The 17,019-nt window shown below is 41.2% G+C and overlaps 1 protein-coding gene across 3 annotated transcripts in view; it reads right to left on the bottom strand.

Annotated features, from left to right (window-relative positions):
- PDS5A (PDS5 cohesin associated factor A) overlaps positions 1–16,799 on the bottom strand; it is a 78,429-nt gene extending 61,630 nt beyond the window's left edge. Inside the window, exons 1-2 of one of the 3 annotated variants that reach the window (XM_035326244.1) lie at positions 16,557–16,799; positions 15,575–15,745 (exon numbers count right to left, since the gene is read on the bottom strand). In XM_035326244.1, the coding sequence (XP_035182135.1) occupies positions 15,575–15,745; positions 16,557–16,583 (198 nt within the window). In that variant the 5' untranslated portion in view covers positions 16,584–16,799. Of the gene's footprint in view, positions 1–15,574; positions 15,746–15,991; positions 16,143–16,556 lie in introns of those variants that run through there. The other 2 variants (XM_035326242.1, XM_035326243.1) reach the window with 2 other exon arrangements.
- Positions 16,800–17,019: the final 220 nt, after the last annotated feature.

Genomic DNA, 17,019 nt, shown 5'->3' with positions numbered 1-17,019 from the left:
AAGAACTGGAGTCAGACAAACTTCTCAAGTTACAAAGGCTGAAAGGTCACTGCATACAATTTGTGAAATTTTCCAGCTTGAAAAAAAATACACTAGAATAGTTTGCTTGCATAATTAAACATGCTGAATTTAGATTAAAATCACATTTATCTAAGCTATGCTGCTGAAACCAGCAATCTGTAAGTAATAAATATCATTTAAGCAGCTACCAGCAACATTAAGGGTGAAATAGGAATTATCAAAAATTTTGAGAGGTGCACCACACTTAAAAAAGCACTTGAGAAAGAGTAGTTTTGTATTTTCAAAATGCTCACGTTTCATATGTACCCAGAAAATCTTTCATCTTACGCAAGACCAAATTTGAGAAAGGTCAACCCTAAAAGTAGAAAACAACGTAAGATTTGATCGGTTCCTGAGGTTATAGCACTATTGATATTTTGCCTTTTGTTTCTTTAAAATTACTTTAACGTCTACTTAGAACAATGTTAGAAAACATATATATGCATATATATGTTTTTTAAATTAATTTTAGAGTTTTTATGAGGTCCGTAGTACAAGTTTGCCACTGTTATGTCTTAAAACAGTGCTCAGATTGCAGCAATGAGTGCTTAACTTGTGCCTTCACTTGAAATAGTGGTAAGATGAAGATCAGACACCTGAAACAATAGTAACGTACCCCGGGCATGAACCTAAGTTTGGTACCCATGGGCAGAGGATTTGGTCATTTTACAAATGTCTGCATCTGTGACTAAGAGACAGTGACTAAGAGAAATCTGAGAAGCTTGCAGAGAAGGCAGCAAGCCTCAATCTAAAGCATAATTGCCCAGAAAACATAAGAAAGCGCACGCTTCATCAAGCGTACTGCCTTAAAGTGGCCTGAAGCTACAAGCAAAATTAATGCCTCATTGTTTAAAAATGATCTTTGTTTTGTTTCCCCAACTCAAAAATTGAACAGGGAACCAATTTCATTTGCTCAGCTGCGGTGACCTCAGAATAGCAGCCCGCATGCATGAGCTGGATATACAAAAAGCAGTTAAAACATTTAAAAAGTTATGAAAAACCGACTGGGAAACTGAAAATATGAGGGGAAAAGTTATCCACAAAAAGATGCAACAGTTCTCTCTCACATAGAAACTCCACGGGAAAATGATAACTAATTGACTAGGTGGTGGTTAAAATAAATCATCTGATCTTTCCTAAGCATACCCAAGACATTTTTAAAGCCCAGAATTTATCTTTTCATAACTAAAACCGTTCTGTCTTGTATAGTAATCCCTGCAGGGCCTGAATCCCACATATACTTCTCACGCCTTGCATACAGAGTACTTGAAGTCCCATTGCTGTAGCTACTCTTCAAAAGCCAAAACACAATGAAACTCAGCACTTTCATTTGTATTCTATAGGTATGTTTTGTCATTGCTGCAGATTTATTTTTTAATCACCCTCACGATCATAGCATGCAGGTCAGTAGCATCCTGCAATGATTTAAACAAAAACTGTGGGATGCACCTTGCTGTTTGTTTTCCCACCTTCCCACCCTACCCAGAAAAATGCAGCAGTGGATTGTTTTATTCTGGTCTGTTATTCTTAACTTGATGTCAGAACATTCTGCAATGCATCTGCATAGCATGACAGGAAGGATTTAGAAGTGCACCTTGGCCTACAGATCGCTGAGTTTTGCAACAGTCTCTAATAGCTGCAGGAGTTAATTTCAAAGCCTAAATATGCTGATGGCTGAGATTTATGATCAGGGAACAAAAGCTATCAACTATAATCTTCAGTGCCTAAAACTTGGGCATTGAGCAGAAAGAAGCCTTTTAGCGCCTTCAAGAAAAGGACTGAGACCTAATGTTCGATGATTAATTTTATGGGAGGAGACACGAAGTTGTGGCCCAAGTAAGTCACATTGAGGAAAACGTTTCATTATTTCTATTAGCTATTCCCCAAATACTGCTATATTCATGATGAGATTAATCACAGAACTCGAGGCCAGATGTTAAGAGCAGACCTAATAACCAAACCGAGGAGAGAGCTCAAACTCCCTGCCAAGTAGAGAGGCCAGGAGGTGTTACTCCCCTATAGGACTCCTGGCACCTTCCTCACTAGTGCTAAGTGCTGCCCTGTATTAAGGACAGAAAAGAAACAAGTAGTACAGGGAAACATCCAGCAAAGGACACAAAAGGATGCAGAAAGCTACGTCCTACTGCCTACCTGAACCCACTGCCTTGCTCAGCTTTAACTTTTTTTGTCTTTTGCCAGAGCTTTGATTGCTCACACGCAAGGTTACGTTGTAGTGGTGAAGTCGGGTGGTAGCACACAGACCAGGTTGTGGGCCATCTGTACGAGTCTGCAGCATCTGGTTTGAATTTGCTTAGGAGCTGCTTTTACATGTCAAAAGGAAGACTTCAGAAAACAGTTGGTTCTTGTGAGTCATGTATTGAGATTTGAAATATTTTCTTTCAGCTGAAGTGTTGTGTATTTCTGCCTAGTTATCGCTCATCTTGGGTAAGAAAGCAGTACCTCCTCGTTGGCCATCCCAGAGAAGCTCAAGGAAATCAGAACAACTTTGCCCTTCATTTTCACTAAGACCATTTTGCATGCATTCTGGTTCGAATTAAGACAGTGCAAAGTCAGTTTACAGTGTTAAAATTGGTATTGAATCTCACCTAGCTTGCCTTTGCAACAGGATTAACATCTAGAACCAACATACCCAAGTCGCTGTGTGTTGGCCAAGCCACTGAACATTTGATCCCTTGGTCACGAATAGTATCAGTGACTCATAGCTTCTTCATATACCATCAGACATGGAATTTAGTTACAGATTTTGAACCAAGACTCACTCGAGGTCTCCAGAATTTCTTTATGAACAAAACAGACAGAACCCCAGGAATCCCAACAGACTACCAACTGGTGAATATATGCAAGGCAGATCCAGGCACTCGTTCCTTATGCATTATTGTGCAGCTTTCTGGATTGAAGATTACAAATAAAGATTTGCTTTAATAATAATATGAAATGAAACAACTAAAAAGAACAGGCCACAAACCCACTCAATAACATGAGATGAAATCTAATTATTTTAAAGTGAGGATTTGTATAATCAAAATTATCCATACAACTTCATCCAACAGTTTCTGGCAACATTTTCATGCTGCTATTTTCATAGAAGTTTCCATATACAAATTACTAATGGAAAAACAGGTAAAATTGAGTTCAAAGATGGGCTAAAGTGAGGCAGATACAGAATTTCCATGCATACAATGCTACAGGAGTGCAAGCTCTTTGCAAACAGCGTCTCTTCAAAAAATAAACAAAATTATGCTTGAACACTTTTCAGTAATCAAACTGATTTTTACCCAATCAAGCATACCTTAATAGAGTAGTCCGCATATTTTTCAGACCCTAAAGAGCGTAAGAAATACAAGTTAAATGACTAGCATTTTTAAAAGTGTTTTCACTTTCTATGAATACTTGTGGAACAGCTGTACAGTACAGTGCAACAGTAAACTCGTGGTCTATCTCTGCTATGAGCCCAGCAGAGTGTTACTAATGCTGGCTTTGGGTTGACACAAAAAAGATTTACTACTTGTACTCTATCAGCTCATGCTTGGGGGAAAAGAACAAGCTATTTACGGTGCTTATCTCCAGGGTAGTACTTTTTTTTTTTTTTTTCCTCCAAAGTATGATTATTTACAAGTAAGATTTATTTCTCAGTATGATGTGTAAGTTAGTGCAAGTCTTTGTTTAAAGACCAATCAATTCCAGGCGTTAGGAGGGGGAAAAAAGAATGAGAGCTGGCATGAAGAGAAATCTGTTTGCAAGCACGGGCCTGTACCGCCTACTCTAGTTCAAGTCACAGCGCAGGACTCAGCAGTTGGGACTGCAGAACAGGAAAAGACCAGCCTAAACATCAAAGACCACATCTTCTGATCATAATAGTAGTACGGAAGTGTGAACCACTTGGGCTTAGGATGGCCTGAAAAACACTGAAGCCTCAAATTTTTCTTTCATTTGTATAAATGAGAAGGACTATAATGGAAAAAAAGCACTCCTAAAGCCCTTCTAGAGAAAGGAGAAGTGTAAGTACCCCTCACTAAATATGACCCAACCAATTCCAAATTCCCATATAAAATCTATTTATTTTGAAAGCAATTGTGTATTAGCATGAATGATATTATCTATTACAGCAGTCCAAAAAATCATTGTGGATTCCACGACATCCACTTTAGTTCAAAGTTACTGGCACCAGCAGGATTCACACATTTGTATATAAGCACAGCAGCAATTTAAATTGTTTCTAACCAAACAACATTATTCTCTATGTCATGCTTTCTTTTCCAGAGAGGGAAAGGTAGTGCATCACTCACTATACTTAAATTTGCAGCTCTCTGAAACAAGAGACATACTTCATTTTGTCTCAACAAACTGGGAGGGGAGGCAGTTGCTGTACATTTTCTTAGGGGGCAATTTCACAGCAGTGCGAGTCAATCTGAATCTGTCAGTGCTATCCCTCCACTCGGCCAGCACTCACGTGATGGATGAGTGGCACTACTGAAACACCATGTTTTTGGCCAGGTTACTTCTCAGAAAGATCTGCTTCCTGAACCAGCTCACTACGTGGCCGTAAAAGTGCTATTGTCAGTACAAGACAAAGGTCTCCCCACAGGGGAGGGTGGAACTGCTTCAGTCCAATCCTAGGGTGCAGTTTAATGTATATTTAAGTTGATCTAATAAGGTCTAACCCAACGAACAGGGTTCCAAATTAAGCCATCACTGAAGTAACCGTTCTACCAGCCCGCAACTGTCACACAGATTCTGCCAGCACAAGGAGGGGGTACCACAAGTCACGTTGATCCAGATGAAAACTAACCTGGAATAAAAAGCACAGTTTTGGATAGGCTCAGTTCCATGAACCAGTATCCTGCAGGCCACAGACACACATGGGCTGGCAGGTTGGAAAAGGTTGGCCCAGGAGCAAGTAGGACTACTTCTCTGGCTCAAAGCGCTGGTTTTGGTGTTGCACTTCCACACATTCCAGCACAGTGAGGCACAGCAGGCTTTGATTAAGGGTAATCCTCCAGCTACTGGTGGAACAACTCCATACTTTACAATATGATTATTTCCCTGCTCCCCACCCCCTCCTCCAGTCACTACATACCTCTATTTTGCACTTGTCTCCTCTTACTCGTCACAAGCTTGACTTGTTTCTACAACTTTGGGAGAGCAGCTGACTCAAAGGTAAATGACTTGGAATCGGTATTCCCTGAACATCAGTGGCAGCAGCAGCAAGGGTGAAAAACTGCTTCCTTCAGTAGTGGTGTCACCTTAGAGCACTCAAAATAGTCAGGTACAACACTGTCAGGACGACAAGTCTCCACATACATCTTTGGCACTCTGTAAAGAGGGCTTGCATTTTTTATTTTTAGATAAACTGACTTGCTTTTGGCTATGTTAAAATACCCACTATGCAGGTTACCTTAGATTACCAAACTGACTCACAACTCTCTGCAGAACTAACCTGTCATTATTTACCTACCTGCCTTTCTACCTGTCTGCTGAAATTATTTTTGCCCCCAATTGGTTTTGTTGTTATTTTTTCGTTTGCTTATTTTGAGCAGAAGATTGACAAAGATCTTGAAAACCAGTAGGAAAATAATAAACCCTCTAGAAATATTACCAATTAGTATTTTTTTCATTTATAAAATTTTGAGGTGATCAGCCAAATATAAAATCAATTTTATGTGGATATGGCACGACGCAGCCTTTTAACGATAGTGCTGATTGGCGTTAAATCACTTAGTATGTGGGAACTTTCATACTCATCGCAGCCCACACATGGACCCCAGTAGGAATGACTCAGAAGAATTCAAAGACAGTGTGCATTAGGGTGCAGTTCCATGCACAGTTTCTCAGGAGGAGAACCAGTGTAAGAGTCTTTGAAGAAGTCTCCCACATTAGCTTCACTGCTAGAGGAGCTGTAGGGGAGAACTCCTGGAGAACATGAATATAGTTTTCATCTGTGAAACAGCTCCAAAGCAGACCAGAATGCTTCAGTGAAGAATCAAAACTCAGATCAATAGGTAAAGATGTCAAAATGAAACAAAATTCAAGGGCACCCATTCTTTGTAATCTGACTGAAGGTGTTTTAATCTTTACAGGGAAACAAAGACTGGGAATGAAAGAGTAACTGTGAAAAAGCTACATGCTGCACCCACTTCCCCCAGGTACTGTTTAGAAACAGATTTTAAATTGGTTTTTACTCCCAGTTCAGAGATTTTTACAAAACTCTAAATATTAAGATTTCAACTGACTTCTTTCAGTTATAGCAGAACGTATACCATGTGTATGAATTCTACAAAGACATACTTGGTGAAACCTCCTATTTCCTAAAGCAAAATTCTAATGACTTACCAGCAGTCTGGACTACCAGTTCCAACTGGAACAAAACTGAAAGCTTATTTCCAGATTTCCCAGTTTCCCTTAGGCTACAGAGTTATGCCTACTTTCATATTCTATACATGCTTTCTAAGAAAAAATGTCACTAACAGCTCACAAATGCAACTCCTAGACCCTCATTTACTGACTTCACACAAGCAAAAATAGTTCTTTTTTTCTTGCCACTAGAATTTTCCTGTCGATAGCAGAAGTGGGAGCTTTGGAGAAGAGATGGAGAAGTTTTCCAGAAATAGTGACACATATCATCTACATTTACAAAAGATGACTGAATAAGGTATTTAAATAAATGTAGTTTCAGCAAAGATCTTTAAAATTATCTTGCTTTTCCTTTTGCTTTTTAAGCAAATGAATGTTAACTCTGCAGCAATTCAATGCTGAGAAAGAACCACCTGTCAAAGAAAATAAATAAATAAATAAATAAATGAACTGTACCTACCTCTTCCACCTCTTCCCAGAACGCTGAATTCTGTTTCTGCCATCAGAAGTAAGTAAAGTCTACTTTATCTCATTCTTATTACTGGAACAGTTTAAGAACTAAAACTTCCTTTCCCTTCAACTACAATACGCTGCGTCACTGTGAGAACAAAGGGCATAATTTCTGAATGATTCCTCTTTGGTTCTTCACGTAAACAAATATTTTTTTAAAAAAAGTTACATCCTTTCTAACGGGATAGGACAAAAGCCCACAGTTATTTAAAGGACTGAGTATTGGGTTTCATTCTTTTAAATCACAAGAAGAGAACAATTTTCATGTTCCTCAAAATTTAACTTTAAACACATTCCCTACTAAATTATAACTATGGTTTCTTTAAGCTTCAATAATGAATGTATTATGAAGAAGTATTACGCATTTTGGATAATTAAGTGCTTGCCTCTATTTTTCAAGCAGGAACAGAAGATGACAATGGTTAGAACAAAAATATATGTAACGGGACTTACCCTGCTTTGACCACTATCTACCTGAAGGCAGAATAAAACTCTTAAGGGGAAAAATCCAACAGCATTTCCCTTCCATTAAAAAGGCAACACAAAGTCAGTGGCAGGGGTTGTGCTTTTGTTTTGTTTTTTAAGCAATTTATTCCAAACTTCTGGAATAATCAGATAATCACAATGTTCAAAATGATCTTCTTTATATTAAACACTTCCTAAATTCAACTATTTACTTTCATCTTTTTCAACCTGTGAGAGACTTAGTTCTCAATCACTTAAAACTACACTAATAAAAATTTCACAGTAAGTAAAGTTTGAAGTTGGCTCATTTCAATGGTCTTCAAAAGACTCCAGAAATATTTGATTTCTGTAGATTCCTTTTAAAGCATTGTCCTTAAATGTTTCTCCTTCTATGTATCAATAAAAAAGGGAATTTTTAAATAGAAAAGGCACACAACAATTTAATGCTTATGAATGTGTTTTGCCAGTACAAAATTTATTTACTGCTTCATTAGTTTGATAATTTTTGACAAATTTCCTGGAGATAGCTGTTAATTTTTATGACAAGATAATAAAAATGCAACTCTAACAACAAAATGTAAGGCCTAAAATTGCTGATGACCACACCAAATAGTGTTTCAGCAAAGGTAACAGACTGCGTTGATGGAAGACAACAGAATATCATTAGGATGGGTAACATTTTTAACAATTAGAAAGAAATGGTCACTCACTCAAGAATAACTAAGACATCAAAAATGCTGACCACTCTTAACAGTAAATTTGCATGGATTTTTCCCCCACCATGACTGCAAAACTGATTCTAGAACTGCAGTTCTGACATCTCCATCAGATAAGTACAGATACCTGCCTCACATTAATAAAATATTTAGGATACCAAATGCTATCTCGGTAGCACAAAATTTTCAACCTTCATTTCTGAGCAGGAGCACATGTTGCACCCCTTCCATCCTTCTTTACCCTTAGCAGCACTTCCTCATGCTTAAGACATCTTTGCAATAGCCAAATTCTGATGTCAGCACAGCAATGGGAATACAGTTCATTAGTTTACTGCAGCTGCAGAGTCAGCAAACGCGCACTGCTCTGAGTGACACCAATAATAAGCATGTGGTTTAGATTTCTAGGTAACAATGGTGATTAAGAAGATATTACAGTCTGGAAGAGCTTCATATATGAAGAATGTTCAACGTGCACTGGGATCTAGACAAAAGTTAAGAACTAAAATGTCTCTAATATATCCTGTGAACTAATGATCTGGGTTGTTTTTTTTTCCTCTTTTTGGTAGCAAACGACTCACACAGGCATTAAGCAGACAAAATAGTATGAATTGATTCAAGCAGACAAGGAATACAAGTAACCCCAGATGATATTCCATTTCGCTGCCTATCAATCAGCTCTGTACTGCTGTCTGCAAACCAAGGGATAATCTCACACCAGTGCTATAAAGTGAAAGAAAAATTAACACTTCATTTACGAGACTTTGAGCACAGCTGAAACTACTGCTGTTTCAAACTTACGCATACAACCCCCTCGTAGGAATGCAGCGATATGTCAAGGATTTTATGACCAAACTTTGTTTAAAATATTTGAATACGCAAGGAGTCTCCCACATTATACCATAAAAATACGTATGCCAGGCACACCCACCTGAAGTGAGTGATATACATGATTAAAGCATGCTTCTTGTACAAACCACAGCCTAAGTTCAGCTCTGCTCTGCCACAGTCTTCCAGGACAAGCCTGAGAAATAGCTAACCTTCAACACTTCTTATGTTCAATTTCAATTAATGTTCTTTTTTCATGGGGGGTGGTGGGGAACCAGAAATTTGTCATTTACGACGTCATTTTGTATGTTTTTAATACAGTTCATCTCTTTGGCAAGGTAAGCAAACCCATGCTTATCAAACCTCTGCTCGAGCTTCTCAATCCTGATGTTGATATGGTATTTGCCAACTGATGACAGGCATTAAAAAATGCCCCAAAACTTGAAGTCATTGCTTCTTACAGTCCACAGAAAGGACTTGCTCTGTAGTTAATCGAGGTTGTTTACGAGAGGAGCTTATTGCCCAGCAGCCACCTTTCTTATTTATTGAAGCTGGAAGACCATAACTGGAAAATAATGCGGTAAAGAAATATTGTATGCCACATGTCAAAACAGTTGAGCCTAAAGACTACTGTGTGCTATCCTGTTACCCCTTACAAAGTTTCTGTATGATGCCTGTTAAACAACCTATAAAACTTTTCTGAGAAAAAAAAAAAAAAAATCTAGGTTCCTAAGCAGAAATGAAGAGGCCTGCTTCAAAGAAGTGTAAAGCACTCAATAACTGTAACTGAAATCCAAGGAACCTGTGTTCTGAACAGGTGAAGTGCAACACAACACAGTCACTCTGGAAGTCCCATTTTGACACACCAAGTCAGGTGTATGAAGCCAGCTTGCCTCCCTCCCCAGTAGCTCTGCACTTCCCCACCTTTTATGCCATCCTGCCCTCACCTTGCAGAAAAGCACGAAGCAAAACAATAAAGCTGAAGAATTCTTCAAGGCTTCAAGCAGAATTAACAAGGGCATGAGGACTTCTGACCTAGTCTCTCCATTTCGGTGGTCTGTCAGCATGAGTGAGCATGTCTCATTCGGCAAACTGTGGTTTTTCCCCTCTCAAACAGGGACTGCTTCTTTTGTAATTTATTTAGCTTTTTGTTGCCACGACACCATTAGAGTAATATTGTGCATGTGAAATTACCATTAATTACCGAAGTACTTGTAACAAAAGAAAATTACCAGATTAAAAAAAAACAAAAGGTCTCATCATCAATCAGCTTAAAATAAAAAGTAACATCTGGGTGAACCTACACAGTCTATTTCTCCAAGGATTGATAAAATTGGGGCATTTACAAAGCAAACAGCTAACACTCCATTAGAAAAAAAAAATCAGAACAAGATTTCTTCTTCTCTGACTAGTGGCCTGTCCTAGTTAATGAAAAACTTGATTGTTACAAGAGTCAAACTAATTAAAAAGATTAAACTATGAGCAAAATCAAATTAGAAATTTGGCTTTAGGCTTCTGTGGCCAGCAATAGCTCAAGAACACTGCAAACTGCAGTCTGCAGTTAAATACAATTAATGGGAGTTTTAAAAGTGTTAGAATAATTATCTGTAGATCATTTCTGTAACCTGGCAATACGACCTCCACAAAACTACTTGTAATTCTTAAATTTAAGCACACATGTACATGCAAGTCTGAGGTCTAAGCCATGCAAATACCCACCATCTCTTATCAGTTTATTAATACATGAATAAATATAATCCAACATACAAAATGGATATTCCCCCCCCAAACACAATGTAAAACAGGTTTTCTTCTCTAAATTATATTTTTAAAGTTTTCATCAAAATAATTACATAAGCATAGCGAGAGCAGATCAAAGGTCCTTCTGACTTCACTACACAACCCCAAAGAACAGCCATATGCAGAAATATCAGACAAGTACGGAGCAATGTGGTATCTTCCCCTCTCACACACCTCCACAGCCTACTCCACAACACGTAGATAGCAAAATTACAACCTTTCTCAATTTTAAAATTCTGTAAGAGATGCCTAATAAATATATGTGCATAAGAAATTATAAGCATTAACTGTTTCCAGCAATACGAGGATAATCTCCCAAAGATACAAACACAACAGGCCCAGCTACAACAGGCCAGCTCCTAATAACCAGAGGAACACCCAGGAAGACAATGGGCAGGATGGGGAGTGCTCCTTCCACTCTGGCTCAAACCCAACAGCTTTAAAATGCCATGGGACAAGATAAGGAAGACTTCAAGGCACTCTAGGAGTGCTGACTGCTCCAGCTGATCACAAGCTAGGCCTTGGGGTGGGGCAGCAGGGGGAGATTTGGAGGGGTGGAATAAAAAGAAACTTTCACAGAAAATACCTTGCTAGAATGTCACCGTGGGAAAAGCAACAAGACTATGGGACTGACTGCAACACCACAGGAAGATTACCCCCCAAAAAAAATAAAAACAACCACAGAAAACAGAATGCTAACCCCAGCTACAACAAAGAAATGCATCGCTCCTATTCAATTCTGACCTACAGAACTCTTAATTTCACAAAAGTTTTTTTTTTTTTTTTTTTACACCGCCTTACAGCTTTGTTAAAAATCTCTACGCTGAAACAAATCTATGAATCCACTCTTTTGGAAGGTTTCAGAAACTTTTTGTTTGTGCTTTCTTGGTGTCTGACTAAATGTGGTTTTTACATATTTTATGAGTTAGCATTGCTTATACTGATATGTATATGTAAAACCAAGCACTGCACTATAAATACTTTCATTTTTTCCTACAGATCTGTCACACACTTTATCAAACTGCATCGTTATTGATACAAATCTATACTGGAACTCATCGTCACGCATTATTTCTTCTACTGAAAAAAATTAACATGCAAGATAAATATGGGGACTTTCGTACAGTTTCTGCACAAGTATCTCAAAACATAGTCTTTGCAAACTCACACATTCAAAATTGACTCTGGAGTTTCTTTAACACTCTAAGGAAGGACTGCCACAAAAAAAGAAGTTGCCTTCTCCCCTGTGCCAGCACAACCATTTGTGAGATCTTGGAGAAAAAAAAAAAAAAAAAACAAAATTAAAAAAAAAAAAAAAAGGCAAGAAAATGATTCAGGCTAAAATTACCAGAGTATTTTTTCTCCTAAGTTTTAACCCAAATCTGTTCATCCATCAGTTTTACCATGCGGCAAAACAAAATGCTTGCAAAGAGGGTAGAGAACAGAGGCAGGAGACAAGCAGCAGAAAGCTCCATCTTTCAGTGGCAGCTCTTGCTTTGCCTACAAAGGCTCCGTGAAAGCCAGTCTCTGAGAAACTCTGTGCATTTTGGATTGATAGAGCTATTTTAAATCTATGTGACAATCAAGTATACTACCTTAGTCTTGCTCACAACGATGACATGGATATATATAAACTACATCAAAATATTATCTTGTGACCAAAGAAAGTGTATCTGAAATTTGGCATTTTACTGGCAACAATATACAAGTCTGGAGTGTGACAAGGCAGTAAAATAAATTCAATTTTGAAAATTTTCAACAGTTACATTTTTTGAGGTTGCAAAGAAGCTTTGCAGAACAACAGACGGTGAGCTTCTAAAACTTCCTTCAACTATCTTAAAGGAAGAAATATAATACTGAGAACAAACAATTGTTCTCAGCTTGTATTTAACTGCTGGTCTGATTTTAGACCTAAAGAATGACTTAGGTGACTGAATTGTTTGTTGTTTTCCACTTGTATTGCTCAGTTAAATAAAAGATACTGTTTCTAACCACAAACCTTACTAAATTGACAAACATTTTATTTACAGCACTGAAACCAATTGCTATCTATTAAACTGATTCATTGTAAAGAGGAACATGAGCCTAAAAAAACTCATTTTACACCAGAAGTATGTGGCAGTAAGTTTCAACACTGCTACTTGCCAGCTGCCTATTTTGGCTTAAACTTAATTGGAACCATGAAATGGACACTTGTCCCCAGCTGTAGCACAATACAGTTAAAATCACTTCTTTAATATCTGAAATTATACACAGCATACTGCCCCACTCCAGGAAAGCGCTGACCCATCAGCGTAACCTAACACGCCAAAAAAAAAAAAAAAAACACTTTGACACCATTAAGTACCTGTACTCCTGGTGTTTCATTCAACATACATATGCAATTCAGAGGCTTTTCCTTTCTGCATCGCTCAGAAGGTACATGCTGATTTCCAAGTTCTCAATACTTCCATTTTTGGGACAGCGCTAATGTTACCATACAGATGTATCAAAACACTGTAAATGAATCTGGCCTACATTTTTATTACCCACAACCCCAAGCAGAAGGAGGGAAAGGATAGAAAAACATTCTTTTAAAAAGTCCTTGGCACAAAAGCTGCTGCTCAGGCACTCTGGGACAGGTGCCCAGAATGTCTCAAGTTCCAATAATAAGAAAACCCTTCATTACGAGAAGAGGTCTGGACACAAAAATACAGATGTGATATCAGGAAAGTTGCTAATACTGACACAAATTTGTAGCCAATTAGGTTGACCATGAACTTATTAAGTTAGAGAACAAAAATTTGCACGAACTGACCCAAAGACTGGTCATCAAAACACCAAGTTACATATGCATATTCTAAAAAAAGACACGCAGAGCATCTTTAGGTCATATATGGCTGAGGAAAAGGAAAAAAAAATAGTTGCAAGGATCAAAACATGCCTGAATTTGTACATCGTGCTAAAGCTGGCTTTTATCATTGTCACATCTGAAGCTCTGAAGAACTATCTTTACATTGAACAAAACTTTTTCAAGCATTTCTGTCTCAAGTACTGCATCATAATACTACTCCATGTGCCAACGTGCCTTTTTTCTATAAATGAAGCTGATGTAAAGTAGCGTGGATTTCACACACAAGGATTATACGTGTCTATGCAAAAATGAAGAGCAACAACAGCATTTGTTGGTTTAGTTCTGAAACATAGCACTAGTACTTTCAATCCTCTTGATGTTTCAGTAAAGTGAACATCTGATAAAAAAAATCCTCAAGCTAAGATTAAGCAGTACTAATAGGAGAAGAAAAATCTTTCTCTGTTGCTTCAGTGACAGTGGGGCCACTTGCAAAGTACTTGCTCCCATTTAAGGTTAGTCTACAGTTCTGATGTCATCTGAATTCCTTAGCAGCGCTTAATTAAAAAATGACAGAAAAAAAAATCTTCTCTTAACCTGTAAGTTACATCCAACGCACAAACATGAATTCTGTGAAACGCATACGTATGACTGTGAAATGCTATTATTTCTATTATCTCGGATGGCGTGGCCCACCATTACAAGTTCTCCAACTGGGACAAAATAAAATAGTCATTTAGTCTCAAAACCGCGCTCCTCCCCACTCCACACAGACTTTGATTCAAGGTCTCTGTTCAAACAAAGCTCTAGGTTCTTCTTCTGTAACTGGCAATATTCCACTGCAGTTCTGAAAATACCAGGTTAGACTCTTGCATTCAACAGACAATTTTCAAAACTGCAATTGGACAGCATGCCTCATCTTCCAAGTAACAACTGGCATATACCTCACTGCTTTGAGAGCATCAGACAAAGCTTACAGTCTCTTCACTTTTATAGTTAAGGCATATTTCAGGGTACTCTGTGACTAGCCAAGACCACAATTTCTATTTTTCAATCTTTGTGGGGTTACAATTGTGATGGGAAACACAACATCAGATGAGAGAATATTTCTGATCTCAGGAAAATCATTACTACATCTCCACCCTGGGCACAGGACCAAATCCTAGGTTACGACAACTTTCTGGACCAAAGACCATGGCATTAGCAAATGAGCTGTGCCAATATTAGAGAATAAAGTTAAGTGTTGATCCATCTTCAGCACAGAGTTAAGAAATAATATGATTGTATCATAATATTTCATGTTGCTAATGGAAAAGCAGATTAAAAAAATTAAAAACAGAGGTAAGCCACACACTACCCAGGATGATGTCAAACAAGCAGAGAAAATGCTTTTATAACAATCCCTATTGTTTACGAAAATTTAGCAACTTTGCCAAGCACTAGTTATACCAAATAGGAAAGACACATGAGTTGAATCAAGTTGCAGAATCTGAGGCACTTTTACATAGGAAACATCTCAAAATTCCACCTACAAATTCCAGAAAATCACCTTTGCTGTCTATAAACAATGCCAACTTTTTGGTCAAGAACACCCTACACTGGATCGAGTTGTTTCCCCCACCCCACTACATCTTGCTCTGCTGGAACCCACAGACATCTAGCTTGACAGCAAGTATTTTTGGTAATATGTCTCACAATTGTTACTTAGGATTTCACTTCAGATCTGTCTCCAACACCGCGGATGTATTTCACGCACAAATCAGCTGCATCGACTCCGGCTTTGAGTGAATACACAGACAGGTACAGCCACAAATTACAAAAAAAAAATGATTCCTCCTCATTAAGGAGAAGCAAGGGAGCAGCATTCCTATGAGGGTCTGTAGGCAAGGAGCGGACATTTCAGCCACGACAAGAAACCCCCAGCAGTCCTCTCCTGTGAGGAAACGTTTCCTTCGAGAAGAGAGAGTTGCAGGGCAGAGGGGTCAGGATTGCTCACCTTTAACCGTTTAACCACCTCATCGTTGGTAATCTTGTCCGTGATCTCCTTCACCCCGGGAGGGTAGTAGATGATTTTCCCGTCGGCGGCAGGTTTCGGCTGGGTAGCAGGGAAGTCCATCCTGGCGCCGCCGCTTATAAACTTTCCCTCTGCGCAGTCCTCTACCGGCCTCTATCGGTCAGAAAACAAAAGTTCAGCGGAATGGGAACGACTTTCTAACCCTCTTTTTCCCATTTCTAACCCTCAATTCGCACAAGGCCCCGCTCCCCGCCGCGCCGGCCGAGCCCCCCGGGGTCGCCCCCCGCCGGCCCGGGCAGCGCTGGGGCCGGGCCGCCGCCTCCCCCCGCCGCCCCGGCCCCTCGGTTCCCCTCCGGCGCCTCCTTTCATCGCGGGGCTGCTCCAGCCCGACGCTCTCACTTCGGAACCGACGCTTTTACAATGAAATTTCGGCCCCCATCCGAGGATGCCCCGGCCACGGGGGCCCGCTGCGAGCCCCGGAGGGGGGGGACCGGGTGGGGACCAGCCCCGGCTCCGAGGAGGGGTGCTTCGGAGCCGGCCCCCCGCCGCCGGGAGCCGAGGCCTAAGCGGTTAGGCCTCAAAACTATCAGGAGGCAGAGAAACCAACGGCGGAGGGGGAGGGAGGCGGGGAGGGAGGCAGGGAGGCGGCGGCGATCGCAAACAAAACCCCCCCGGCGGCCCCCCCCGAGCCCCACGGACCCCCCCCCGGGGAGGGGGCCAGGCCGCTGGCCACTTTCCGTTTGTTCCCGCAACTTCATGCCCCCCCCCGGCCCCCCGGCCCCTCCTCGCCGCCCCGCCGCCACCCCTCGGCGCCCCGCCGCCCCTCACCCCAGCGGGGCCCACAAAGACCCCCCCCCCCAGGCCCCGGCCCCGCGCACCCCCAGCCCCCCCTCGGGGCGAAGGAGGAGGAGGAGGAGGAGGAGGGGGGAGGAAGGAGGGGAGCGGGACCCGGAGCCGCCTTTACCTCATGCAGCTCCGGAAGGTGCAGCATTGAGCAGGCTCCGCGCCGGCTACTTCTCGCCGCTCCGCCGCCGCCCCCCCGCCGCCGGCCGCTGCCCTGCGCTCCTCGCCGCCTCCCTGCTCCGCGGTGCGGCGGCTCCTGCTCGGGGACGGGGGAGGGGGAGCTGCTCGCTGCTGCTGCTGCTGGCGGCGGAGGCAGGGGGAGACGGGGAGGCTCCGGCGGAGCGTGCGCCGCGGGGCCACAGTGCCGCTCTCCGACCGGCCGGGGAAGGGCAGCCGGGAGGAGGCTCCGCGCCGCCCCCTCCCCCGGCCTCCCCTCCCTCCTCCAGCCGCCCTAGGCAGGAATCCCCCGTCCCCAAGCCTGGCCCGGCACGGCACGGCACAGTACGGCCCTGGCCGCAGGGCAGCGGGGGAAGCCGGCCAGAGAGCGCCGTCGCCCCGCCGAGCCTCCCGCAGGGCGGCGGCGG

This window comes from Oxyura jamaicensis, chromosome 4 (genome assembly GCF_011077185.1).
Source record: "Oxyura jamaicensis isolate SHBP4307 breed ruddy duck chromosome 4, BPBGC_Ojam_1.0, whole genome shotgun sequence".
In the NCBI taxonomy this organism is placed as follows: Eukaryota; Metazoa; Chordata; class Aves; order Anseriformes; family Anatidae; genus Oxyura; species Oxyura jamaicensis.
The sequence above is the reverse complement of the archived record's forward strand: the minus strand, read 5'-3'. Positions and strand labels throughout refer to the sequence as shown.